Source organism: Hermetia illucens, chromosome 4 (genome assembly GCF_905115235.1).
Source record: "Hermetia illucens chromosome 4, iHerIll2.2.curated.20191125, whole genome shotgun sequence".
Taxonomy (NCBI): Eukaryota; Metazoa; Arthropoda; class Insecta; order Diptera; family Stratiomyidae; genus Hermetia; species Hermetia illucens.
This window is the reverse complement of record NC_051852.1, coordinates 49,022,303-49,049,258: the sequence shown is the minus strand read 5'-3', so window position 1 is coordinate 49,049,258 and position 26,956 is coordinate 49,022,303. Positions and strand designations below refer to the sequence as shown.

The window sequence follows — 26,956 nt, the reverse complement described above, 5'->3', positions numbered from 1 at the left end:
GGTAACCTCTTGACACTTATGAATCATTAATGCCGATAGCTAATATTAAATGTTAGTTCCTTTACTTTAAGGAGACCGAGTGTCGCAAATCATATATGCCTTCTTGATAAATATCTGTTATTAAGGATATTTTCAACATACTCTTCCAAGCTTCCTTGGTGGCTAATATTAGAAATAGGTTAGCTTATTGTTAGCAAATTACGAGCCTTAAACCATGTGTCGTTTCCTGCTTGACAGTCGGCGTTTTCGAGGTATATCTCTAACATAAGAGTACACTTCCTTTTGAACTTTGTCCTAAAATATCTCCACTCACGATCATTGGCAAAAAGTTGCAACAATGCCAATCCAATGCACCATATTCGCACGTCCTACTCAAAACTCCGAAAAAGCTTTCTCCTCATCCGATATCAGCTGTGCAAACACCCACGTCCTCCGATACCACCTACCACCGTCCACCCCTACCAAACATGGCTATAGGGACACACGGCTATTTCCAGCCATGCCACATGACATGCATTGCATAGAAACCCCCTGTCGCCTGTTCGAATAATGTATGTAGCACGAATCTGCGAACCAACCAACTAAACATAGTTCGCAGCGAAAGCTCAAGGGCGCTTATGGGGTGTCTTCCGCCAGCGCTTTGGAGGGTGGTTGCACATTCGCTTCCTGTTCGCATGAAACAGATTTACTTCAGCTCAAGAGCCGGTCGCATTAAATCGTTGCGTGTCGGGTAGAGCGCTGTCCACCTTTTTGTACTATTGCCGCTGTGTCCTGAATTAGTCCTGCAGCATTTTATATAGTCATTTTCACGGCAAATTTCGGCAAGTGTATTTTCTTGTGATTTGTTGGTTCGGGTAGTTCATGTAATCGATAAAACCGGATTTTTGAACGTGCATCCACAAGGGAGCAGCGGCCAAATTACTAAGGGTGGCTCGCGACTGAGGCGGAAAGTGTGCCACTTGGAAGCAAGGAGACACCATTAGAGTGTTCCAAACGAGCGAAAAAAACATCGAAATTATCCAAATAGTTCAATAAATTAGTGCCGATCAAAAATTTGAATTGGGGACGGCCGGGGGAGGTGTGTCCTGGGGCGGGCAGAACACCAACCTACCAGCAGTCAGACTCCTCCATAAGGCCTACCCAAGTATCTACTTGTGCGAATATTTACGGTTTTCGTCGGTTTGTGATTCTTTCAATGATTAGTCTGTAAAGTGATCTGTGATTTACCAAAAAATAGTGAATGTAATTTCAAAGTGGTGCAATAGCTAAGGGAACAGAATTTCGTAAGTATCTCCAGCGGAGTCCTTGCACACTCAGGAAGCGGTCGGTGTTCATAATTGAATGAAATCTCGGGTGCGTATTAAACATGCACATCCTCTGATGTTGGCTTTTAGAGTTGGATTCAGTGACGGCGAGGAGTTACCATGCCGGCATGGTTATGGAGCAGGGGCTTTAACGTGTAGTTATGCATCGTTATTCGATTATCGATTCAGACTTTAATTGCTGACAATAAATCGGCTAGCAAAGTCACTTCACTCGCTTGAAACAACCAAATGCAGAAAAATATGTCTGACCTTAGCCAGAGGTGCAAATCCTCTTTTCTTAGATATTAAGTTTCGAGACTTTACACATTTCCAGACAATATCGTGTGCTGTAGCGCTATATTGAAAGGTAATTACACGACACTAGAAAGACATCGTGAGTATACTCTCTTTAACATCTGAAAGTGAAGCCTTTACCTTGCAGAAAAAGACCCAATACCATGCGTCAGTCCTAGCAGAATAATTGAAAGCAAGCAATAACACCTTTATTTTACAATATGTGGCTTAACATGGCTAGCCTTCGTACTCAAGCCGCTTTGGGTTTTAACTGCTGAGATGAATTCGCTACCCTTAAGAATTTCCACAATTTGCGAAATAGAGCTGCAAATTATGTTTGGAGGTATGCACCTCTCAGAATAGTTTCTAACTTAATTCGCTTATAAATGCAACACAGCAGTAAATGAGAATCCTTCTAGGATATTTGCATGTGCGAAGTTGATTCCAAGGAGCGTTAATTGGCACCCACAAATTGGCGCATAATTGTAATGGCGCCAAATTACTGCACTAAATATGAGCAGGAGAATAATCAAGTTGGCAAAGTCATTAACGTAATTTTGAGGCAAGAACTTTTTGGTAACTTAATAATAGAAAATGGATCCACATGCCTTCAATCTTTAAATATCAGATTCTAAGGGAAGTTTTAAAGGCTAATGGTCAGAGTGAGTTTCTTGTCTGATTGTGGCCGATAATATCTTCGAATAATGAGCGCCTAAGGACCATAAGATAAGTTTTGGGGTAGTGTTTCCAATAGTATGTTAAAGATTAAGTCCCCCTCGGGAGACGAATAAAACTGGGAAGTTGCAAAGAAGGATGATCGGAAGCTAAAGTAAGATGGACAGTGGGAACCTTGAAATCACACGAAATCACCCAGGGCTTATGGCATCTTCCTAGCACTACTACTCATTCTATAACCTCTACTGAAGGTAAAAGGAGGCAGTGTGTCGTTGGAGGACAAAAGTGTGTTTTGTTATGAAAATAGGCAAAAAGGACCGTTTCCCTTCCAAATCTTTCACACCAATTTGCTGAACAATTTTCTTACTGAGAACAGTAGAGAAGATTCGGGACAAATACATTAGAACTAACATTCTACTGTGCAATCCTTTATATCCATATCACGTTCAGTTAATGAATGTACTACGAAGCAGATCCTAAAGAAAAAACTGTGTGCGCTGAAGGCCCTTTCGACAATGCATCGAACGTCGAAATGCAGAATGCCCTTGCCCTTGCTGAAAACAAACTAGTGGAGGTATTAACAAGTACCAACTTTACAGTCACGAGTATAATCCAAGGACAAAGGTCGATCTGAAAAATATCAAGCGGGGAATTCAGACTGCTATGTTCAAATGCTGAATACATTACCAAAATCTCTGCCGTGGAATGGATAAACTTGCCTTGTGACATCGAAGGCAGGACCATAGTTTACGTTTCGGTATAACATCACCGCCAAGTCGGCCCACTACATGCCTAATTTTACAGGAAGGAGCAGGTGGGCTAATTCCATTAACTTAAAGGATCAATCTAACAATCCTCTGAGTGGGGTGAAGTCAGACCAAAAGCGGATAAATGAACGGAAGTCGAAGGCACAGTAAACACATGAGTTGTCTTTGGCAATTCATGTGTTTACTGTGCCTTCTGTGCTGGTGAGTTCCTTGCTAAGACGAAGGGTTTTATGTGTGCCACCCAGGATGGCGTGGTCGCCACCTAAGTTTAAAAAAAGCTGATAATGAAGCAGCGGATGGACAACGACCAGTGCAGAATATCTGGTTCGGCCTTAGAGACGTTGGATCATTTCATATCTGACTGCACTGTTATGGCACCTATATAATGTATGAACAGGCATAATGCTGTATAAAAAGAGGTACATCAAAACATTGCTTACACAAGATTGCGTATCACGATAATATCTCCGGTTTACTGGCATGAACCTCATGCAGAACTCGATAGTTCTGCATGTATTAACACCGGAAAGTTCTAACTGATCACCATATACCACACAACAAGTCTGACGTGCAGTTAGTTTACAGGGCAGGTCGCTACGCGTATATTATTGATGTTACTATCCCCCATAATAGCTACATTGAACAGAAATCCATAGAGAAGAAGGTGAACCATAAACCACTGGCTCAGGTTGTAGTTCCCATAATATTGTCAGATGCAGGTATTATACTCAAATTCTCATAGCTTTCCTAGATGCTCTAGGACTCTCACACAGTCTGGTTCAAACCATGCAGAAATACAACATTCTGCAAACGTGTTTGATGTTGCGGGGAGTTCTCGACTGATTTTCCCACTAATTTACTACTGGCCACCACACCAGAGCTTCATTACATTTATTTATTTAACCAACTATAGACAGAGCAAACTCCAATTAGTTATTGTTCTCAGGAGGAGAAGAAAGCAATAATTTTATTCTATGCTTAAAACTACTTAAAGAAGAGAAGTCACAAGAACAAAGGTCGTTGGAAAAGAATAAAAATAATAAAGGACCCAGAATAGATCGCTGCGGGACGCCAACGGTGGTATCTTGTGATTTACAGTGTCGAAGGCTTCAGCAAAGGCAGTGTAAATGTATGCACTTCTTGCCATGGATTGCGACTCATGGCTGGTGAAGTCGAGCAAGTTGGAGGCAGTGGACCTCCGCTCAACAAAACCGTGTTGGTTTTTCATAATGTGGTGGCCAAAGTGGATGGAAAACCAGACGCTGACATACCTTTCCAAGATTTTAGAACAGGACGGGAGGAGGGAAATGCGACGGTAATTCTCGGCAAGCGTACAGTCGCCAGTTTTGTGAATGAGGTTGATGAGAGCTTCTTTCCATAAGCCGGGAAAATGATTCTCTTCGAGGCTTTTGTTGAAAATAAAGGATAGGGGAGGGAAGATGGACTAACCAGCTTTAAACAAAAAGAGATTTGGAAGACCATCTTAGCCAAGGTTGGCATTGGCCTCAAGAAGAGGAGGAAGGAGAGGGAACATAGACTGACGAAAAGTAGCGGCAGAATAAATCACAAGATAGTTGGGGGGAGTTAGCTGAAGAGCCAGAGAAGGAGAGGAAGAGAGGAGGAGTTGCAAATGTGGGACCAGAAAGTTTTCAGGCTTCCGCGCTTTAGTGAATCTTTAACAATGGTCAGATATTCGTTTCTGGATTTTCGTATTAAGGATTTGACCGAGGAACGCAGAGTTCTGAAAAAAGCTATGTCAGCGTAGGTTCTAGAAGACAGGAACTTCTTACACGCAGTGTGTTTTTAATGAATTTTTTTGTGGACTTCAGTGGGGAACCAGACAGGGTAAGAGAGTAAGCACTTAGGAGAGGAGGGGACGTAACAGAAGATCAGGTAAAATAGTACAAAAGGTGTTGAGTGCTTTGTCACACGTTAATGGAGATAGGAGAGGAACCAAGTTGATTGCCGCCTGGGTTGAGTTCAGATCTTCGAAGTTCGCCTTATGAAAATTGAACTTGGTAGGCTTGCGTTGACAGGAGAGTCGATTGAGCATTGAACTCGAGAGCAGGATGTTGGGGGTTAGGGGCAACGTAAGAGTGGGCATGAGGAGATTGGAAAAAGCAACGCATGGGAAGGTTAGAGAGGACAAGATCAAGAGTGCGATCTAAGTAGTTTCTAGAAAGGCTAAACTGGAGGGCGGTACATGAAAGTAGATAAAGGAAGGGAAGGTTGAATTAGGTTATTAGGGGGCGAGGGAAGGCCAGGAGAGCATTGGAAGATTAAAGTCGGCAGAGAAGATGAAAGGAAGTGAGGGGAATAGAACGATTAGGTCTTCTGATAATATGTCGAATAAATCCTCGTACAGAGAAGGGGGACTGCGGCAGGGAAAATATACACAGCATATGATAAAGGGGCGATGCGGTGACAGTAGCGCAATCGTCAGAACTGCGCAGCGCAGCTAATGCGGCAACAGTAGGGCAATCGTCAGAACTGCGTAGCGGAGCTGATGCTGAGTAGGGAACATGTTCTTTGGATGGAGGACGATTTTTAAGTTACCTTATGGATATCGTCGGACTAATACGATCTTGTATAGACGCCCTGAAACAGTGCATGGTAGATAGAAATAGTGAAATAGTCGACCGGGGCGAATAAGGTATGCCGCCAGTCAGTGGCGTCTCAGAAGCCGAGGCTACACTAGCGTTCGATGAAGCAGCAGCTTGAGGGAGCAGAATTGATGGTGATTTTGAGACTGCATGTTGAATTGATGCTAAAGTCACCGTGTGTTAATATAGTAGTTGAATTGCATTAGATAGCGTGTACCGCAGCAGGCGTTACAACGATAGGTAGCGAGGTTTAAGTAGGTAGGCTAGTATTAGGTAAAACCCGGCAACTACCGAGATTGTAAAAACTCGGATAATAATATTGTCAAGTGAAGTCGCACTGCGCACTAAAACAACTATTGTGTTCCTTTACTGGTTATATTAGAGTATACCTATTAACTATACATAGTATGTCGTTTAAGGGGGTTATCCCGTGTTTTTTTTTGCCGTCAATTGTATCTAGATATAGTGTAGAATATATGGGCAAAGTGATTTTTTGATATTCGGAGTCGTTCGGAAATTGTAGTGTTAAATACGTAATTAGTCACATGCCAGATTTATTTCGATCGCCGTAATAAAGCGCGTAGTTATCGGTCCGAATGGCGTTCGAATGACTTCGCTAAAAGGAAAGAATTGACGCCAAGGCTATACTTGTGTTTCTTCAAGAAACCTAAGGTTTATGGATTAGCAAATTAATGATCAGTTAAGGTTTTATGGCTAAAAATCATATTCTACTCTTTAAATGCGTTTTTCTCGAAACCACATATTGAAAATCGGCTGCCACCTTAGCCCAAAATCTATCCAACGAAATTCTTTGAAATTTTCACCACTTATTCAGAACATATTTCTACGGTCCGCAAACTAGAATAATTGCGATTCGTTCAGTAATTTTTTTTATTCATTAAAGCCTTAAAAAAACACTAAAATTAAAAAAAAAAGTTTAACAAGGCACCAAAAATTTAGCTTTTAATATTTTTTAATAATCCTAGTTTGCGGACTGCAGTTAAGTCTCCACGTTAAAATGCCGTTTACTTTTTTCTTTAAGATGATCACAGCGCCCTCTGGCGTGACAGCAGAAAAACACCTTTTTTTGGAGACGGGTGTATAAATTGCTCTGTATTTCAATAATAAATTGTGCTACGCATGCTCAAGATATTAATAAATATATGGTGAAAAATTCATATTTGTATCTTCATCCGGTTCTTCACAAAAGATTTCTAAAAAAAGCGAAAAAACGGCCTTCACACGGGATGACCCTCTTAAGACCATAACCGACAGGAAATTTATTATGTTCCCTACTTCCAAGTGTTTCAACTTTGCATCTGGTATTAAATATTCTCCCAGGTGACTCAACCTACTTTTCACAAGTGCCGGGCGCTGCCCCAGAGGAGGTTTCTTCACTCTCCTTGAAGAATCTACAGACAAAGCGCGTAGATATTCTTAGCTTTTCCAGGTGACAAATTAGGCGCAGTAACCATTGAGTATTCCTATTATGATCCGGAGATTCTTCTTGGCGAGATATAAATAACCTTTAGAGCGCTTGGGTTTGTATCCCTCCTATGAGCATCCTGAACTATTACATTCTTGGTAAGTTCGTCCAGTATAGTTCTCTAAGCAGTTTCTCTTCTTTTTTCAGTGTAGTAGCCATGAACCCATTTCCGACTGCATAGAATGAGTCTGGCTCGTGCAGGCTTTCATACGCCGTCTATTTAAGGCAGATATTTTTGCTGGACATATGCAAGTATGCTTACTCACTGCTTCAAAGTATATTTTTCTTAGATCAAAGAACCCAGCGCCCGCTCCCTTTGTTGTGAGGGTTCCGTCAGTCTACCAGGCAATCAGTTTAGGCCATATGTCGCTGCCACACTCTCCCAGTTTCCTTTTTACACCAATGTGTTTCGAACTTCCTATCGCTGATTAATACAGTGTAGGGCAAATATGAGAAAACCCTATGTGAAAACATTCAACTGGGATTGAGGATTACTAGTAACTATTAAAAGAAGTTGAACCTGAGCATTAATTCAGCAAAAGCGCCATAGGACCATTCCCTGAGAAGTCAGAAAACTTAAGTGTCATCTGATCATATGGACAACAGAGGTTAAATATTTTTTAATTACGTAGGACAAAAAGCTTTTCTGGAAAACGCAAGTCGAAATTATATGTAGGAAGCCTACAAGAGATTCAATGATCGGCAGGCTCAACTGAAAAGAAATGGGGATGCACCACAACGACTATCTGTAACGTGGTAATCTGGGCAGATAGAAACAAACTCGGCACAACTATCTGGGAGCTACACAAACTTCAGAAACTTACTTATGTGTTTAAAACTGGGCCTGGTCCTTTTGGGACTGACTCTTCTTCATTTTCATCTTGTCATTCAGATCCAAACAAATTGATCCTATCGATAAATTAAATAAAGATTTGGATGATCTGGGTTGCAGGCCACATTAGGATGGAGGACAGTAAAGAAACGGATGGCACGCCGCTCTATAGATTAGAATAATTCTATGGAATTGGCCAGGGGTCCATGGTCACGACGCTAGGGAAATAATAAGAACGGTGTGGTACAAATGCGGGTACGTGTGTTCAATATGTCAAATTTTAAGCAGCATTCGCCGACATTACTATTTTCTTGCCTTCGTTAAAAAAAAAACTCCTGTTGAATCGTATCGATTACCTCGAAGTGTTTAGGTAAGTAAGCATGCCCCATCGCTACGGGATGCTGATGATACGTGTGAAAGATGGTTTCGGCATTTCAGAAAAGGAAAGCGGAAAACCGCGGAAAAGTTACGAAGATGTAAAATTGCAGGCACTATTTGAAGTAGAACATTTCAAAAACAAAAACAACTGCTTCCAAGCATCTATGGAAAATGGGGAAGATTCAGAAGGTCGACAGATGGGTATTACATGACTTGAATTTGGTACGCACGGTAGAAAGCAAAGTGGTTTTTTACATCGATTTTTTATTGAGAACGAAAAGTGGATTCCTTTGGAGAATCTGAAGTTGAAAAATCATCGAGCGTAAGACCAAATCACTTTGGTTTTCTTTCATGGCAATGCTGCAATGTGTAACTAGCAATTGAACATAGTTTGAATAAACCTCCCTTTCCCCCTTTCCACCAAAATGAACATGTTTTTTGGAAAGAAAGTCCGCATTTGATGGTTATTAACCTGGTAAACTAGGCCAGCGTGGTTAGGCCCTAATTACAAATTTTAGCCGGGCGACGAAAATTAATAGATAAAATACAATAGTTCTAGTATTTTGTTTTCAGCGTGTTTCCAGATTTTTTTTCTTGAATAATCTTATTAAATTTCTGGGGAATTTACAGCATTTTGTTAGTTCTATATTTGTATCACTATCGCCGGTCGAACGCAGGGCGGTTTAATTTTAAAATAACCAGATACGAGGGTCGGGTCACCTATGACGCATCAAACTATACATAGAGACTAATAAGTTCCATTCATGCTCAGGATAGAAATATCGGGCTACTTGGAGTACTGTGGATAGCGTTAGTAGTAGTAGTAGTAAGGCACCTTTGCTTTACTGAATTCGCCAAAATCCAGCACTTACAGTGTGCAAAATTATGGAAAGCTTGGGGTGAATTGGAAAATCATTTGTAATGCTTTCAAAGAAACTTTGGATGAGTGACTCTTCGAAGTGTTGAATTCAGTTGTACACTATTTCTCAAGGCCCATTTATAAGAGACGTGCGGTCTGATCCTACGTTGATTTAAATCACAATGGAAAGGAAAGGTAGTGATTTGACACTCTTATGGGCAAGTCGCAGGCAACGACTCACAGGAAAAACAATATTTTCCAGCAACCCAGAAGACTGCATCAAAGAATGGAATATTCTTGAAATAACAGGTGATAAGGAGGACGCTACAAAGACAAATACTATGGCCGGTCAGATACCTTATTCGGCAAGTTGCCCTTCAATGACACTTTGTCCTTCGGGTCGGTAATAAAATAATCGTTGGCGCAACAATCCATATTGGATCAGGGCCTTGAAGTATGTTAGAGCACTTCATTCAAGATCGTGGTACACTACAGAATAGCCTGTAGGAGGCAATGCGGTCAGCATTGCGCTCGCCAGCATTGCGACTGGTATCCGACGTCAAATCACGATGCAAATTCCACTGCCACCAGTGAGATTTGAACCGCGACCTTCCGTATGACTAGTGCTCTAACCACTGAGCTATCCGGGTCGTTAATGTTCTTCATTTTTGGGGCATTGGAGGAGGACACAGTCTTCATGATAACACAAATGATAACGGACAATACCTATAACCTATACTTTGCCTGCAGCAAAATTTTAACGATACACTGGAACTCCTCACAATTCTACCGCACTAGGTAGTGTCATACCTTACATTGTAGCCTATATTACTGGAAACTTTAATGGCTTAGCTTAAGGTAGGATTTCAATAATTTACCAAAAAGTATAGTAATGTACTGTAATTAACTTTATTTGAGCCGACACCGTTACGGAGAGTATTTTAAAGCTTAAGTATCGCATAGGGGTAACTACATGATTTTTCTCAAATTTGTCGATTGAATAGTTTCCGAGAATCGATCCGTGAAATCGTAATCCCTTTTTAGCCGACGTACCATGATGCCCTAGGACATCAAGAGAAACGGAAACAAAATGGGTGCTTCGATGACGACGACAAAGTGTCACAATTTGAGGAACGTTTAAAAAATACTGACGCACGAACGTCATTCAGTACAGTGAATTTATTCGAGAATATGAGTCACGAATAATCTTCTGCAAAGATTAAAATGGAAAAATTATGAGGAACTATACTATTACCATATTAGGTGGGTTGAGTACTTCTGAGATTTGCTGAATTTGATGAGGTCCCAGACAGAAAGCTGCCAATTTCAGATAGCTGGAAAGCCAAGATATGGCTCCTGAAAGGACTTTAGACCTATTAGTCTCACCTTCTTTATATTGCCAACCTTGCATTTTTTAGAAATATTAGATGAATCGCCACTAAATAGGTGTGAATCTGAAAGGATTCCCCACGAGACGTTGCGCACGATTCAGAGGACAATTTACGACAAACAGTATATAATTGACACCTTCCTAGATGTAAAATGAACTTTTAACAACGTGAATAATAACGCTATCCAGAAGGGTCTAGAAAATATTGGATTGAAAGGCTCCCTCACCCAACTAACAGTATTTATGCTAAGAACCGGGATAACTGTATCAAGGCTGAAAAATAGTCGCTTTTTCGAAGGGGTCAGTAGAGGAACGAACCAAGGAGGAGCCATTTCTTCTATCCTCTGATTATTAATTATGGACGAAATCTTGAAGAAATCAAATAAAATCGTGTTAAGGGTTGTAACGTATGTTGACGTCGGCGAACAGTCCTTATACTAATATGACTACGTCGTTAGAGTGTACTTATGGGTTGGAGTTGTGGCATCAGTATTAATCCAAGTAAAACGGACATAATACTATTCACCCGGAAAATAAAAATACAGAGCTTCAGTCTACCCCGCCTGAACGCCTAAAGATTCCCGCCGTCCGCTAGTGCGAAGTATTTTGGCGTGGTATTGGATACTAAACCTAGCTGGAAATAAAACATACAACTGTAGACCAAGAAAGCCAGTTCAGTTGTCTATACTTGCAAAACTAAGTTTTAACACAATCTGAAGGCTGCAACAAAGATGGTATTCTGATTGTACACAGATCCACATAAAACACATAGTAGGCCCTACAAAGCATAAGCCGGCACCAAAGGCGCTTTGGGGTAATGCCAACAGGAACTCTGATTATTGTTAAACAGTCTTCCCTTCAACCATCAGCCTAGCTTTATGGGCACAATGTCCTGGAGTTACTACTTGAAGTCATTTTAACTGACTATACCACAAGAAAAATAAGCCCTAGGGAAAGCCTTACAAAGAAAATTACAGTTAGAAGGATGTGGAAGTCAATTTTAATACCGTGTTCTTTCCCAACGATTCCAAGATGAATTGTGGTGTAGGAGATCGAGGTTACTCAGAGTCCCATGACCTCATCGTCAATTTGGGAAGCGTGTCGAACAACCCGAACGAAACAGGTAGCCAAACAAGCTTGAGCTATTAAGGAATAAAATTTCCTCACTGTAACAAACACTTGCTGGCACAAGTTGATATAAGGGAATATGTGGGCAGCATACAATTTATCAAAAACGAAGGACTTACTGCACTTACCATGCAAATATATATGCCGAATCATTGCTATAGGTGCTAGAAATTGGCGCACCACGCACCTTTGCAGTTGTGAACAAGTCGGGAAACCGGAAGCTAGACGCTTCAGGTATGAAAGGTTTTGTTTATTTTTTTTATAAAGAGATTTGGGTGTGCATTTGTCCCATTAGCATGTAGCACGTAAAATATGCATATATTATGTGAAAATAGCCACTTTCAAGTGATATTGACATTCATAGTCTCGAATTTGCAGAGAAGCGACAGCTTTGACTTAGTATTACTTTGTTAGTAATAGTGCGATTTCCACCAAATTTGGCAGGATCATGCTCTATGCTGTAGCCTATATTGTTGCAAAATCTTGTGATTCTAGGGTGAACTTAAGGGGGGTTTTCCTGTCAATTACTAAAAATTATAGTAATATACTATTATTAACTTTATTTGAACAGGTATCGATATGGAGGGTATTTCGGAGCCTAGGCACCATATAGTGACAGCCCCCTGATTTTTTTCAGATTTTTCGGTTGAGTAGTTTCTGAGAATGGGTTCGTTAAAAAAATGACCACTTTCAACCCCCCGCACCCCCCACCTTTTCAACAAATGTCAAAACTAAGACTGGCTTCGAAAAGTACTAATCGAGACCTTTAATTTGATACCCCACATGACTATATTTGATGAAAAAACAATTTACACCCTCCCTTTGCATGTATGGGGACCCCCCCCTTAAATTCGACGTAAAAGGATGTAACTCACTATATGCGTGAGCGTTCACAGTTCCCACCTTTCTACCAAATTTGGTGCCAATCGCTACAACCGTCTCCGAGAAAAATGCGTGTGACGGACAGACAGACAGACAGACAGACAGACAGACAGACAGACAGACAGACGGACAGACAGACAGACAGTAAACCGATTTTAATAAGGTTTTGTTTTACAAACAAAACCTTAAAAAGGGAGAAACCCGTCCGTACTTTATATGAGCAGGAACTTTCTGGAAGTCATCAAAATTGTTTAATATACAAAAAGGCGCCATCTTAAAAAGTGGTAGCAAGCAAGGCTTCAGAAAAAGGGCGGTTTACTATAGATCAAACAAATACGATGGAATACGAGCCAGTAGTAATGACAAGTATCAAAATATATAAACTGATTAACGCTCTCATTGCTCTGCCCGTCAATGAAGATAAAAAGAGCGTGATGAGCGTGTATGGCAAGTAGTGTCATCTTATTGGAACCGAAACTTACTAAGAACACGCGTAAAAGATGTACATTGAAAATACTAAATTTTTCCTTGATGATTTGCCAAACAATATTGAATGAAAGTGGCATGAACGTTTGACGCGACGTCGACGCCACGCTTGATCTGCCAAAAAAAACTAGTGTAAAACAAAGTAAAATTAGACATTCAGCGTCGTTGTTTGGTGGTCCATATTATGATTTTAGCATTTCTTATATTTGAACCAAAAGAAGTCATTAGAACTTCCACCAAAATTGGAGAGAAATGAGGTACACAAAGCCGCATCAGGCGCAATTGGAAAATCAAATCTCATGAAAAATAATTAAATGAAATTAGAACTAATAACAGAAGAGCTGTTCTTGCTGGATCAAGAGTCCAATAAGTTTTAAGCGAAAATTCACTTATCACAAATAAAAAACCGAAGAAATGATTTCTGCAGCTCTCACATAGGTCGCCATCTATAATAAAATGGCGAAGGTGAAGTTATCGTCCATTTCCTTAAACAATGTCACAAAACTTGGCCAAGTGCGGAAACGCGGTAGCGGATCAATGAGCGAAAGTTGATGGCATCGGATGGGGATGGGCGTGGCCTGCTACAACAGTGGGGGGTAAACTTTGACAGTGGGAATTAGTCAATTGTGTGATCGGGGAAACAGACGCTGCTCAAATAGTAACAATATTTCTACCTTATATTACATCACGAAAGAGGTTGTAGGTGGTCCTTTGCCTATTTCTACTTAGTCGGAAGTTTTAGAAATCTAAAACCTTTCCCAGTAATATCTGGAGCAAGATGGTGATTGTTAAGAATTGCTTCCTGCTCTCGAAAGGATATTAACTAAATTAACTAGGAGCGGGCTGATTTTCGTCCTATGTCCGGGTTTATTTGGCTTAACGATATCAAATGAAGAACTTCGTTGTATATAGGTTAGTTATTCGAGGACTTGTTGACCAGAAGGCAGCCGCGGTAGTGGATAGGCCACACATTTGGAAAGGGCGAAAAATCCATGCAATGAAACCCACTATCTCAGAATAGATAACGAGTGGATCTGCTACTTTTAACCACTACCTTAAAAAAGGAGATCATTGGAACGTGTCACAGCTAATATTCCGAAATTAAGTGTGACGGAGGATTCACTGTCGATTTTCAGCCTAGAGCTCACTGCTGTCAAAATGGGCTTAGCGAACTTTAACAATAGTATACCTACACCAAAATAAAAGCGTAAAAAGACATTATGGCATTTTAAAAAATATTGCAAAGAATAATGAGGTCTGTGTTGCTGATGGACCAGAGTCTGCGAGGCATCTCCGCGAGTACCAAGAGAACAACGGCCATTCAACAACACGTGGTGTAAGTAGAGTTATAGCACTGGTAGCAAATTGTCGCCAGAGGTGCTGAGCAGTGTGGAATCTAAGCTGTCGAAAACGATCATCGAATACCACTTTGAAAGTACGATGGAGACCGGGAAAACTTTACCATATTTTGACCCTTGTCAACTGGCTTATATATACTAGGTGGTAACGTTCGAATACAATTTTCCCAGGATTTCCTCAGCTCATGCGTCACTAAGGGCAGCGGAGACGAAGACAAGCAATGGTGAGGGCAGTGCAGGTCTGCAATATCCCAAGTATGCCTAACCTGTTCATCTTCCTCTGGGAGGAAAACATTGGCATTGCTTCAGTACAGGAGGCGTGGATTCGAAGTTTCAGTATAAAATAGCGGTAAACCGATTTATTCAACAATTCAAAAGATATTGATCAGGGTAGGCATAGCGCTTGCGTTCTATGTCCTAACTTAATTTCAAGCACCTTTAATCGTAGTTAAATCGGAGTCGGGCTTCTATGTCATAGCAAATGGCTCATAATTGATCAGCACCGCCATAGAAGAAAATCAGCCTGCTGATAAGCTGCATTGTTAACTCAAGCTATTATACATGCTTTCGTGAAACTCGAAATTCAACGAACTTAATGAGCCGCTGTTTGATTTTATCATCAGTACTAAGCTCTGCCTCTGTTACGGTAGTACGCCAGTCTTCTGTGTTCCATGTTCAGAAATTGTTAGGGCTGAGAGAAGGGTGAAGAATCAATCCAATCAGAGATTTTTTTAGATGACAGCTGGATACTCTTCTATGTGAATCCCATAGTAGAGATTCAAAAATTTCAAATAGATCCTAGGAAGATCAACTGTGAAAAGTAAAATTCAATTGTCCAGAATTCCAGATTGTGAAATTCTAAAGACGACAATAATTGCCTCCAGAGTCTCCCGTTCGGTAGAATGTAGCAAAAAGAGTCTATCACTTTCGTGAAGTGAAGGCTTGCCCAATCTTAGAAAGATAATTAAGGGATAATATGCATATGAAAGTGCATATCTGAAAGTACATTAAAATTTGTTTGGACTTATCAAAATCTCGTAAGACCATTTCCTTTTTTTGCTAACCTAACTGGATAATTTTGAACATAGAACAAAAACAGGAAAAATTTTCCGAAAATTGAATTAAAGCTATCCAAAAAGGTCTAATCAGAATATGATTAGATGGATTTTTTTACGCAATGGACGGAAAGCCAGAATCGTAAGAAAACGGATTGGACAGGACTCAGTGAACTTCTTGACAAGAAAGTGCAGTTACCTGGGCGACTAAGGAATCTTTTGGCGATAGAAGGTCAATTGGAAATTATGAATCGTACACTTTTAGAGTGCTTTGAAGAGGTTTGTCCTATTTCCCGAAGCCAAGACGGTTTCTGAAAATTTTACTACGCTACTAAAGGAGTGCACTTCGAGCAATTTCTAGGAAACATTTTCGAGGATGTTTTGCTCTGGGCTACGTGCCTACCTCTTGACATAAGGTTAAGTTCTTCGTGGCTAAACCTGGGAAAGATGACTTTTCAAATCCAAAAAATTTCGGACAAATCAGCTTAACACCATTTTCGCTGAAATGTCTGCAGAGACTGGTTGAGTGTCACATTCTTGGGACCGTTGGGACAATATGCTGCAGCTTATACGATACTATAAGGGGGGGGGGGGGGACAACCTGGGTTTTTGCCGAGCGGTTAAAGGGCAGGTGCAATGTGCAGCAGTATTCAAGCTGGATTGAGGACATTGAGCAGTTCTTTGATCACTTCAAAATCGCTCAGGAATGTAGAAACCGAGTGAACTCTGTAGATTTAATATGATGGAACTATTCTGGGTACCCGGTTATTGTGGTGTAGAGGAAAATTAAATCTCGGATGCTTTAACGAAAGAGGGTTCAATTTTCTCCTTGCCCGGATCGGAACCAGCAATTGGGGTGTCAGTAGCATTAGCTAATGCTACCATCAAAAACTGGAAACAAGTTTACCATAGTGGCAGATGGCCTTAATGCTGCTAAATATACCAAGCTTTTTCTGTCAGAACCAAACCAACATACGGTAAAGTTTATATTGTCGAAAAGTAGCAAGAGTTGCAGGAGTATTATGGGCATTCTGACTGGCCATAATTCACTAGCTTATGTTCAGACTATGGGTCCTTCGAGATGATACGTGTCCATCCTGTAATGCGGAAGCGGGATTCACGAAGCATTTTCTATGTGAATGACCGCCTATGAACGCATTACATATCAGATTTTTGGTGCTGATGTGCTCCACCTGCAGCAGGTAGCATTTCATTCACTAACGGAAATTTTGCGATACATAAACGAAACCGATATATTCCAATATTCTGAGTTTTCAGAGGTTTTGCCTCTCCACATACACTCAACCCACTCAGATGTGGGAACCAGCCACTTAATCAGAACTCCGAGTAGAGCATGCCCCAAGCCAGAACTATCTTTTTGGTGTTTTGACTAATAAATCTTAGATAAAATTCTAAGAAAATTAGACCGAGGCAGGGTGAAGTATGGCGAAAAAATGGTAATATTGGTATCAGGAATGTTTCTCTTAGTATTAGTATAAGTACAATTTTCTACGCTTACTACTCTTACACCTTTCCTTTTACTGTGCAGTACTGTCAGCTTTTGTCAATCCAAATATTAGACAGATAAATTTTATCAACACAACAATATCTAGGATCCGCTAACAAGGGCAAATTGTCAACGGGTGACACTATAAGAACCCTGGTTTTCAAGAGGAACTTCACTGTTGTATTCCCTAACTGGACAGAGCGGAAGACCGACGACAAGTCGCAAGGTTATGGACATTAAATTGTTTATTCTTCTTTTTCTTCAGTCTTTGTCCCGTTCACAAGCGGGGTCGGCTCATCGTGATCGGTTTCTCCATTTGGCTCTATCAAATGCCTGATCTGGATGCAATCTCGAGGCTTTTAAATCCCCATCCAGGACATTAAGCCACCGTTGTTTTGGCCCCCGCCTTTTGGTCGTTTACCATTGACTTCGATATTTAGACCAATCTTCACAAGTGAATTCTCGTTAGCACGAATTATGTGACGACACCAGCGAAGACGCCTTTTTCGCAAGTTGTCCACGATCGATGTAACCCCATAACGATCGCGGATATCCTCATTTCGGATGTGATCAAAACGTGTCACGTAACGCAACATCTTCGTCTCCATTACCGCAAGGCGTCGTTCATTGTCTTTTATAGTCGGCCGACACTCAGAACCATAGAGAGGACGGCCGACATTGCGGTAAATTTTAGATTTGAAACTTTCGTTGATACGCCGATTACAAAAAACACCAGTTGTGGAACGCTACTTCATCCAGGTTGCATTAATGCGTTAAGCGTTGATCCGAGGTATTTAGGTCGCTCAGTTCTGGGCAGACAATGATTGCGCCTGTTTCATGGGAGTCGGTGGCCAAAAATTCAGTTTTGTTTGGATTCAATCTGAGACCGTGTTGCTTGAAGCAATCATTCCATTTTTGGGCAAGTTGCTCGAAATCATTTTTGTTATTAGATGCTAGGAAAACATCATCTGTATAAAACAGTGTATAGGGCGCTGGGCGTTGGATATTCCGTGTGACGGTGTCCATAACAAGAACAAAGACCAGTGGTGAGAGGGCGCTGGCTTGATGGACACCAACAGAAACACGAAGCGGTTTTGATACACCCGTCATACTTCGAACTTTACTTTTCGGATCGTGGTAGATCAATTGAACCCAGCGTACGAGTTCTTCTGGCACTAAATGTTCTCGTAAATCATACCAGATGAGTTCGTGTGGCACATGGTCAAATGCTTTCTCCAGATCCAGAAATGCAATGTGAAGAGGGCGATGCTTCTCACGGTGTTTGGCCATGAGTAAACGCGTAGCGTGTATTGCGTCAGTAGTTCCACAGTTCTTGACAAATCCGGCTTGATTCACGGTTATTTCAACGATTCCGCGAATATGGTTGTCAAGAATTCGTTCAAAAATCTTCAGGGTATGGGAAAGTAACCGGATCGGACGGTAATTTGAACATTCTGCTGGACTAGCTTTCTGTTTCCATATTGGAACAGTGGTACTTTGTTCCCAGTCAGATGGTGTTTTTCCTTCCTGAATAACCCGATTAAAAATTTCACTGAGCCATAGTGTTGGATCCCAGTTCTTCGCTTTCCAGAGCTCAGATGCGATGCCGTCAGGTTCTGTGTCTTTACCCGTGTTTAACGTAGGTACCTGTCGTGGAGACTTAATCCTACGGTCCTCTTCAGACACGGATTTATTTTGTGACCACAATCAGAGCCCCGCTGAGACAAGTACCAGTCTATATCAAATGCATGGCTTAGCATTCATACTGGTGGATGCAAGAATTACCTAAATCTCTACTGAACTAAGACCACGCCAAGATCCGAAGGTCTCTTCTCGCTTGAGCATAACCACGATCCACATGAAACTCCCACTAGGGGGCCAACGGCAAACAACCGAGCAGTACTCACATACAACGGGAGTTCACACGAAGTATGAGAGTCCAGGGGCTATCCCGGTTCCCATGGTACCAGCATACCCCTGGTAAGGTTTCGTGACCAATTTGCCACTTCAGATGAGTCCCCGTGCAGACTCGTGTCTGATCGCCCTGGTTAAGCCTTTGGAGTATTTGCCTACTGCATCACGGCCGGCAAGCCAAAGTGAGTACAGTGTCTCCCGGTGCCACCACTATGGAGGTTCTTCTCGGCCACTTGGTTTTGGTTTGGCCGACAGGGTTGCCGTCCCGTCTTCCTCACCGCCACCTCTGAGCACCAGTTGCGCTGGCAGGTGGAACTGCTCCAAATTTCGGCAATGATTGTGAAAGTGGAGGATGAGTAAATAATTCAGTTGAAATCTGCTCGAAGTATTCTCGTCATCTATCCGTTGCTGCTCGACGGTTGATAAACAAAGTACCGTTCTTGTCATTAACGCAACAGAAGTGTTCGATATCCTGTGTACGTTCGTTACAACTTTTGGCAAGTCGATATAGGTCTTTCTCGCCATCCCTAATGTTCAATTGATCATAAAGATTTTTGTAATGGTCGGTTCAGGTGGCAGCGACCGCTTTCTCTGCTTCCCGGTTGGCATTCTTATAAATTTGCCAATTGGCAGGCGTTTTATCGTCGAGAAATTTGTAGTAGAGGCGTTTCTTTTCACAGAACTTCATTTCAACATCGTCATTCCAAAGCCAAGTATCTCGGTTCATGTACCATTTACCTGGCTTGGTGACCCCGAGGATTGCAGAGGCTGCTTTGTGGATCGGGTCTTTCACTTGGTTCCACGATTCTTCCACATTCGTAATGGTCTGCAATTGTATGAGAGAAATCGTTTCTTCTTTCTTTTCACCAAATCGCCACCATTTAATGCGCGGCGGGCCAGTGCGTTCCTCACGCTGTTTTATCAGTGGCTTAATTCGCAGGACGGCAATCAACGGCCGATGTTGAGGTGCGATGGTCTCATAGGGAACGACTTTGCAATCAGTGACAGTGGTAAAATGTCTGCGTCTTATGAGAATATAGTCGATTTACGTTTTGCTGTTCCCACTCTAAAATGTAGGAAGATGAGACAATAGTTTGATGAACCATGTATTCATAAGTACAAGCTCATGGGTGGCCGCAAGATCGATTTTACGCTCGCCTACTCTCATTGCGCGCTCCGAACCCCTTTCCCCCATGGCGCCTATTACCGTCTGCCTTTTCCCCAACATGATCATTAAGGTCGCCGGCAATGATGATATAGCAGCCAGCATTTTTCCGAGGCTTGTGACTCAATCCGTTCGTCTTGTTTCTAACGACATTGTATGCATTTTCTTGTTCGGCATGCCGCGGGACCTGTCACCAAGAGAGATCAGGTAGGATTTAGCATAGTGGAATAACTTCAACTATACTCATTGACATTGAATTTTTTACTGACGGATCAAAAACGGGCTATGGAGTTGAAGCGGTGTTCTCTCAGAAATACACAACATATATAAATTGTGCAGACCTCCAAAATATGCCAGTGTATTCCAGCTTGCCAGGCGGTTGAGCTATAGCTTCACTCCCCAGCGAATCATAGCCATTTCAACCTACCTAGAATCAGATAATAGACGCTACGAAAAATGGCTTTAACGCCCTCAAGGATATCTATCACTCTATAGATCTAAAAATTAGAATTGGCTTACCACTTGTAAAGTATTAAATGTCATTGAACATTAAATTGTGGGAGTGGGAAATGGAAGTAAGAATAAGAATGAATGTCGATGTCCCACTCCCTGAAGGAGTGAATTCAAGACATACACATATTTACAGCTTTGCTTGATAGAAATATAAGAAAATACCCTTTCCCTTTCAATATCACATTTTAGGTCTGCATCTTTTCCATTCGCAATTTCATAATGATCAAGGCCACAAGATATTGTTCAATTCCATTCTAGTCACGAGATATCACCCAACCCTTGATTCCATCTTGATTTCAGTAATGCTAGGTAAAAGGATATGTAAAGCCAAATAATTTCTTGTCGACGTAAAATAGAAAGAGAAAACAAGGTCAAATGTGGGATATGAAAGGTCGATTTGATTGGCTTCATTACTGAAGGTGGAAATATGAGAAAATTGCTCTTTGATGTGTACCAGTCGTCATTCTGTTTCGAGGGTTCAGTAATATCCAAGCAAGCTAATATTAGCAGTTTATTCTGAAATATGAATAAATATGAAGATATTATATAGCAAATCCGAAAGAAGATATCCACAAATAGCAGAAGCCAACATCAAGGACATGATTTTCGTTCATTTTATTAGCACAAAGGACGTTGTTTACGCGCATCAATTTTAATCCAACACGATATCTACAGAGTCCCGTTCAAATTTGTATCTTAATTTTAGAAATGGAAATAATTGCCGAGGGGAAACATTTTCGCCTAGTGGAAGATTCGGAGCTCCCAGAAATATTGGAGTACTTGGAACAATTTTTACCGGAGTCATTAAAGGTGAGGCGACCGCTGTGGTATCTAAATGCAAGTATATAATGCAACACCCAACAAAAACACGTAGGCACAAACAGTTAACATCACTCTATGCTATCCACATTTAATTCATTTGATTTAGTTTAGAAAAAGCTTTGTGTACATAAATATAACAACTTTCTATGATATATTCATCGGAACTCTGGTGGACCTTGAAAGTATGGAACTATCATAATTGCTTGAGAACATTCTAATGAAAGTCAGCATCAATTCGATGTAGGATTCTAAAAATGTCAGGATGCAGAGCATCGTGGGGGTAATCATCTGCCCTGCCCTCCTGACAACTGCACAATCATAGCAAGGGTTATTTTCACTACTCATTATTCGAGAAAAAGCATTCTCCATTATAGTTCACCATACACTGGATGAATCGAAACGGAAGAGCATTTCAGTTTTTGTGGAACGAACGGCAGAGAGGAGTGAGCCGAGACCATGGGTTTTCCTCCATTTCTAATTTATTTGCTTTCTATAAGGCTTCGGTTAATTCTGACTGCTGTAATTGATATGAAAAAATTGGCAATGGCCGGACTAATGATTCCAGGGTTTAGTAGCCTTGAAAGGTTACACAATACGTACATATGTATAATGTGCCTGGCAAGTCGATATTATGGCTCCAAGCAAGTCGAACAGATAAATTTCCCAAGCATGGAAGCCAATTTTCCATATGTTCGTGTTATTGCACCAGAATAAATTGCTGAATTTAAAAAAAAAGACATCCAGCGGGTATGCTAAAAAGGACACAAAGCTGAGTTTGAACATTAGTCACCCACGGACAAATTAAAAAATCCGACATGATAACATTACCAACAGAAATTCGAAAGATTTCAGAAGAAAACGAAAAGGTTTCACTTAAAGAAAATTGGAACATTTCACTCATACTCATTTCAGTTTCATCAAACAATTAGAACGTACCTGAATGATCGAGTCTGGCAATTTTACTTTTATGTGACGAAAGATTGGCCGGATAATCCCGTCTGCCTGCATTTCCCAGGGTGCACCTTGACCGTAAGCTAATCAAGCCGAGACATGGAGATCAGGTGAAATCTGTGCAGTTCTACACACAAATAAAGCCTAAAAATTAAATCGAAATGCGAGCATTATCGGATTTCGGTATTAGCGGGTGCAGACCTATCAGATTTCACGCGGTCTTCGATTTGGAGATTATCAAATATTATCCTGTATCTAATCTAATGACTATTTGCAGCCGAATGATGACACATATGAAAGTTTTGGCATATTCTGTCCATCAAATCAAATCGAATGCATTGATCTCCTCCGAACTGAAGACGTTTTGATCGATTGGAAGAAACCATTGTACCTGAACTTCACGCACAAGGCTATCGTTAATCAGATAGAGTCATTTTACACATTGGATGGAGGTACAATGGAAAAACTCGAAGGTGATGTATACGTCTACAATAAGCTCCCAGAGGATTTACAGGTTGACGAGTAAGAGCCCGTTTAGTTACTTATAAAGTTCAAATGAAGCTCATTGAAGTACTCTTCCTGGTAGGCTACAATCCGATGAGGTTGAAATGCGTCCGCTCACAATTGACAATGCTAAAGTGATCCATGACTTATATCCGGCCAGTGAGGTAGAGTGTGTGGCTGTTTTTGAAAAATTGATTGAAACCCTTCCGGGTATTGGTATATATCGTAAGGATACAGGGGAAATAGCTGCTTGGATGGTGCATTCCTACTATGGTGCCATGTTTTCTATGCAAACGAAACCGGAATTCCGGAGAAAGGGGTGAGTATGTGGATAACATGAAAACATAACTATTGTACTTTATAAGTTTTATAAAAATAGTTCCTTAGTTTACTATAGTTCCGTTTAAAATAAAACTATTAAAAGGAAAGGTTTGTGCCACATTCCCTGGCAATGGGTAACCCACTTTTCCCTCTACTAAACGAAGTGTTTATCGTTGTAATTAAGAACGAATACAGCTTTTTAATTAATTATTCCTTAGGATTCCCAGTCCCAACTAGACATTTTTTTCGTCTTCACTTTTTTTACTTAAAATATGACATTTTCCGTCACCTACATGGCACTCTGTTCCTCACTCCTGTAGCGAGGTCTAAACTGAGTGGAGAGCGCCGATGACGTCATCTGTCCGCTGGTATTCGCAACATTCGAAATAAATTTCGAATGCCGCGAATCCTGCCGCGCCACATCACTCCGCCCCCAGATGAAACCGAGGGGTTTCAGCGACCGAATCCGGAACTGTGTCCCCCATCAGTCCTTGAAGCGAACGTGCCGTCATTTAGGGGTGCACACGGGCTACAATCTAGACAGGGAGACCGCCTTTTTGTGTCCACCGATCTCGAGCTGGAAGAAATGTTCTCCATGCTCGAGAACGCGATACGGGCCTTCATAAGGAGGCTGCAGCGGCTTCCGGACGGCATCCGTCCTGACCAGGACGTGCGTACACGTGTCCAGCTCCTTGGGCGCACAGACAGGTGCGGACGAGTTTTGGGTGGGAGGAGTGGCCTTGATGCGTCGGAGATTGTCTCTCAGCAGACGCACCAACCCCGACTCTGTGAGACCCGATCTCTTGTCGAAGACCGGATCACTTGGAAGTCTCAGGTTCACCCGTATACCAGCTCCGCGAGGCTGGCAGCAAATTCCTCTCGGCGTGTTGTACGTAGGCCGAGTAGGTGCGGTGCCAAAGTTCAAGCATCCCAATGGATTGCGGGTGGTATGCAGTAGTCCGCTGGCGTTTAAACCCTAGGAGTTTTCCTAACTCCGAGAAAAGGGTGGACTCAAATTGCATTCCCTAGTCAGTGATGACCACTGCAGGGACGCCAAAGCGAGGTATCCACTCTCGACAGAGGACTTCGCACAAGATTGCGCCGTAATGTCTTTCAGAGGTATTGCCTCAAGCCACCGCGTAAACCTGTCGATGATTGTGAGACAATACCTATAACCGTGAAAGTCTCGCAAAGGCCCTACTATCTCGAGGTGTATTGTGTGAAACCGCTTGGTAGTGCGGGGGAATGAGCCCACTTCTTTCCTTACATGCCTGGTGACTTTACATTTTTAGCATGCGATGCACTCTCTGGCCCAGGAATTGACATCCTTGTTCATGGAGGGCCAGAAGTATTTATCGGTGACTAACCGATCTGTTGACCTGATGCCTGGATGCGCTAAGTCGTGAACCGGCTGGAACACTTCCTTGCGAAAGGTGGCCGGAATGTAAGGCCGAGGTCCCTTTTCCGAGTCTTCGCAGCAGAGAGAGAGGTTCGAACCGAAGATGGGCAACTCTCGAAATTTGTATTTGGGGTTGGATTTGAGGCTCCGAAGTACTGCGTCATCCACCTGCACCTTGGCAATAGCCGAGAAATCGAGTGAGGCGGGGATATTAACCTCGGAGACACGAGACAAAGCGTCAGCAACTATGTTGTCCTTGCCGGACACGGATGTCTGACGTAAACTGGCTTATAAAGCTCAGATGTCGAAGCTGACGAGGGGACGCTTTGTCGGGCTTTTGTTTCAAAGCATATGTGAGAGGCTTATGGTCCGTGAACACTGTGAACGGCCTGCCTTCAAGGGAGAAGCGGAAGTATTTGATGCTCAAGTACGCGGCAGTTGAGCAGTTAACGATCGTAGGTACTGCAGTTCCGTTGAGCGGGGTTCAACTGCCTAGAGATGAAGCTCAACGGTTGCCAGACGGTGAACAGCGGGACCTACTGCGGTGTCAGAGGCATCAACAAAAACGGCTAGAGGTGCATTTTGCAGAGGAAATGCCAAGAGTGTAGCTTCAGCCAGTTGCTGTCGGGATTTATTGCACGAGCAGACAGCCTCTTCTCTTCTCGATCTCTCGTGTGTCCTTAGTTTTGGGGCCAGACAAGTACGCGTTCAAAACGGATTGGTGTTGGGCGGCCTTGGGCAGGTAGCGACGGGCTGTATTCCTTCAGGGGAAATGGAGTGGCCGAGGAATCTCACCTGTGTTTGAAGGAACTTACATTTCTGAACGTTTAGAACTAACCCGGCCTCAAGGAGACGTTGAAAAATGCACTCGAGATGGGCTAAGTGCTCAGACTCTGAGGAAGATGCGACCAAAACATCATCCAAATATACGAAACAGAAGTCGAGGTTTCGCAGCACCGAGTGGATGAACCTTTGAAAGGTTTGCGCCGCATTGCACAATCCGAAAGTCATCCGGGTGAACTCGAAGAGTCCAAAGGGTGTGCATATTGCCGTCTTTGGAATGTCTTCTTGAGCCACAGGGATTTGATGAGAAGCCTTGGTTAAGTCCAAGGTTGAAAAGATGCGGCAATTCGCGAGATGATGCGCAAAGTCGTGGATGAGTAGAATTGGATATCGGTCAGGAACAGTCTGTGCATTTAGCCTTCTGTAATCCCCATATGGGCGCCATTCGCCGTTTGGCTTAGGGACCATATGCAGTGGGGAAGACCAACAGCTGTTTGAAGGCCTGCAGATACCCTGTTGAACGAGTTGTTCAAACTCTTTCCGCGCAATAGCCAGTGTCTGGGATGGTAGAGGACGCACCTTCGAGAAGATCGGGGAACCAGTAGTGTTAACGTGGTGCTGCACATTGTGCTTCATTCGTTTGGAGAGACCACACTTGGTAGTAATCTGGCTGAACTTTGGAGAAGTGCCCGAACACGAGAGTCGGTAATGTCTTCTAAAAGAATGGAAAGATTATTGCCTGGGTGAGGTACCATTTGACCCGACGAATTAAGCTTGGTCGTGGGATCTATAAGAGACTTGTTTTGCAAGTCTACCAGCAATCCATAGTGACACAAGAAGTCTGCGCCTAGTATGGGGAAGCTGACATTCACCAGGATGAAACGCCACGAAAATGTCCTACGCAAGCCAAGACTTACGTCCATTTGTCTATACCGTAGGTGTTGATACGAGAGGAATTTGCTGCTGCTAGTTTCAGGGATTGTGGAAATAGTTTATGGTGTTGGGGTACGGGAAGAACCGAAACTTCCGCACCAGTATCCACGAGGTAGTTGTGCCTGCTGAGAGGGTCGTAAATTGTTAGGCAACGTGGCGCTGCGTTCTGGGTGGCCGTCGCCAGCACCCCCCGCGGACCTAGTTTTTTGCGGCTGGCGTGAATTTACAAGGGATTGTACATTTAGTGGCTTTATCGCCGAATCTGCGATGGTACCAGCAAATCCCTCGGTCCGTGGACTACCCTGACGACCTGCTACCTGATCGCTCTTTTCGAGTGGCCCGAACGCTGAGCGTCCAGCGTCGCCCGCATCTCGGCCACACTGGCTGTTAAGGCTTCTATCTCGCGCCTTAAGTCGCCCACTTCGTCCGATGGTTGTTGAACGGTCGCTATGGTCGGGCGTACGTTCCCCTTGTGCACTTTGTCAGCCGCAGCTGCCAGTGCCTCCAAGGATCCTGACATGCACGCGAGGACTACCTGGGCGCCTTCCGGGAACCGACGCAGCCAAAGGGACTTCATCAACTCGTCGTCGATATTACTCCCACCCAATTGCTTCATTTCGCGCAGCAATTGGCTGGGAGTTCGATCT

At 42.5% G+C, this 26,956-nt stretch overlaps 1 protein-coding gene across 1 annotated transcript in view; it reads left to right on the top strand.

Annotated features, from left to right (window-relative positions):
- Positions 1–647: 647 nt before the first annotated feature.
- LOC119656142 overlaps positions 648–26,956 on the top strand; it is a 38,160-nt gene continuing 11,851 nt past the window's right edge. The window contains exons 1-5 of the mRNA XM_038062474.1: positions 648–1,283; positions 21,303–21,406; positions 22,331–22,447; positions 22,647–22,891; positions 22,956–23,192. Coding sequence (XP_037918402.1) covers positions 21,305–21,406; positions 22,331–22,447; positions 22,647–22,891; positions 22,956–23,192 — 701 coding nt within the window. The 5' untranslated portion in view covers positions 648–1,283; positions 21,303–21,304. The remainder of the gene's footprint in view (positions 1,284–21,302; positions 21,407–22,330; positions 22,448–22,646; positions 22,892–22,955; positions 23,193–26,956) is intronic.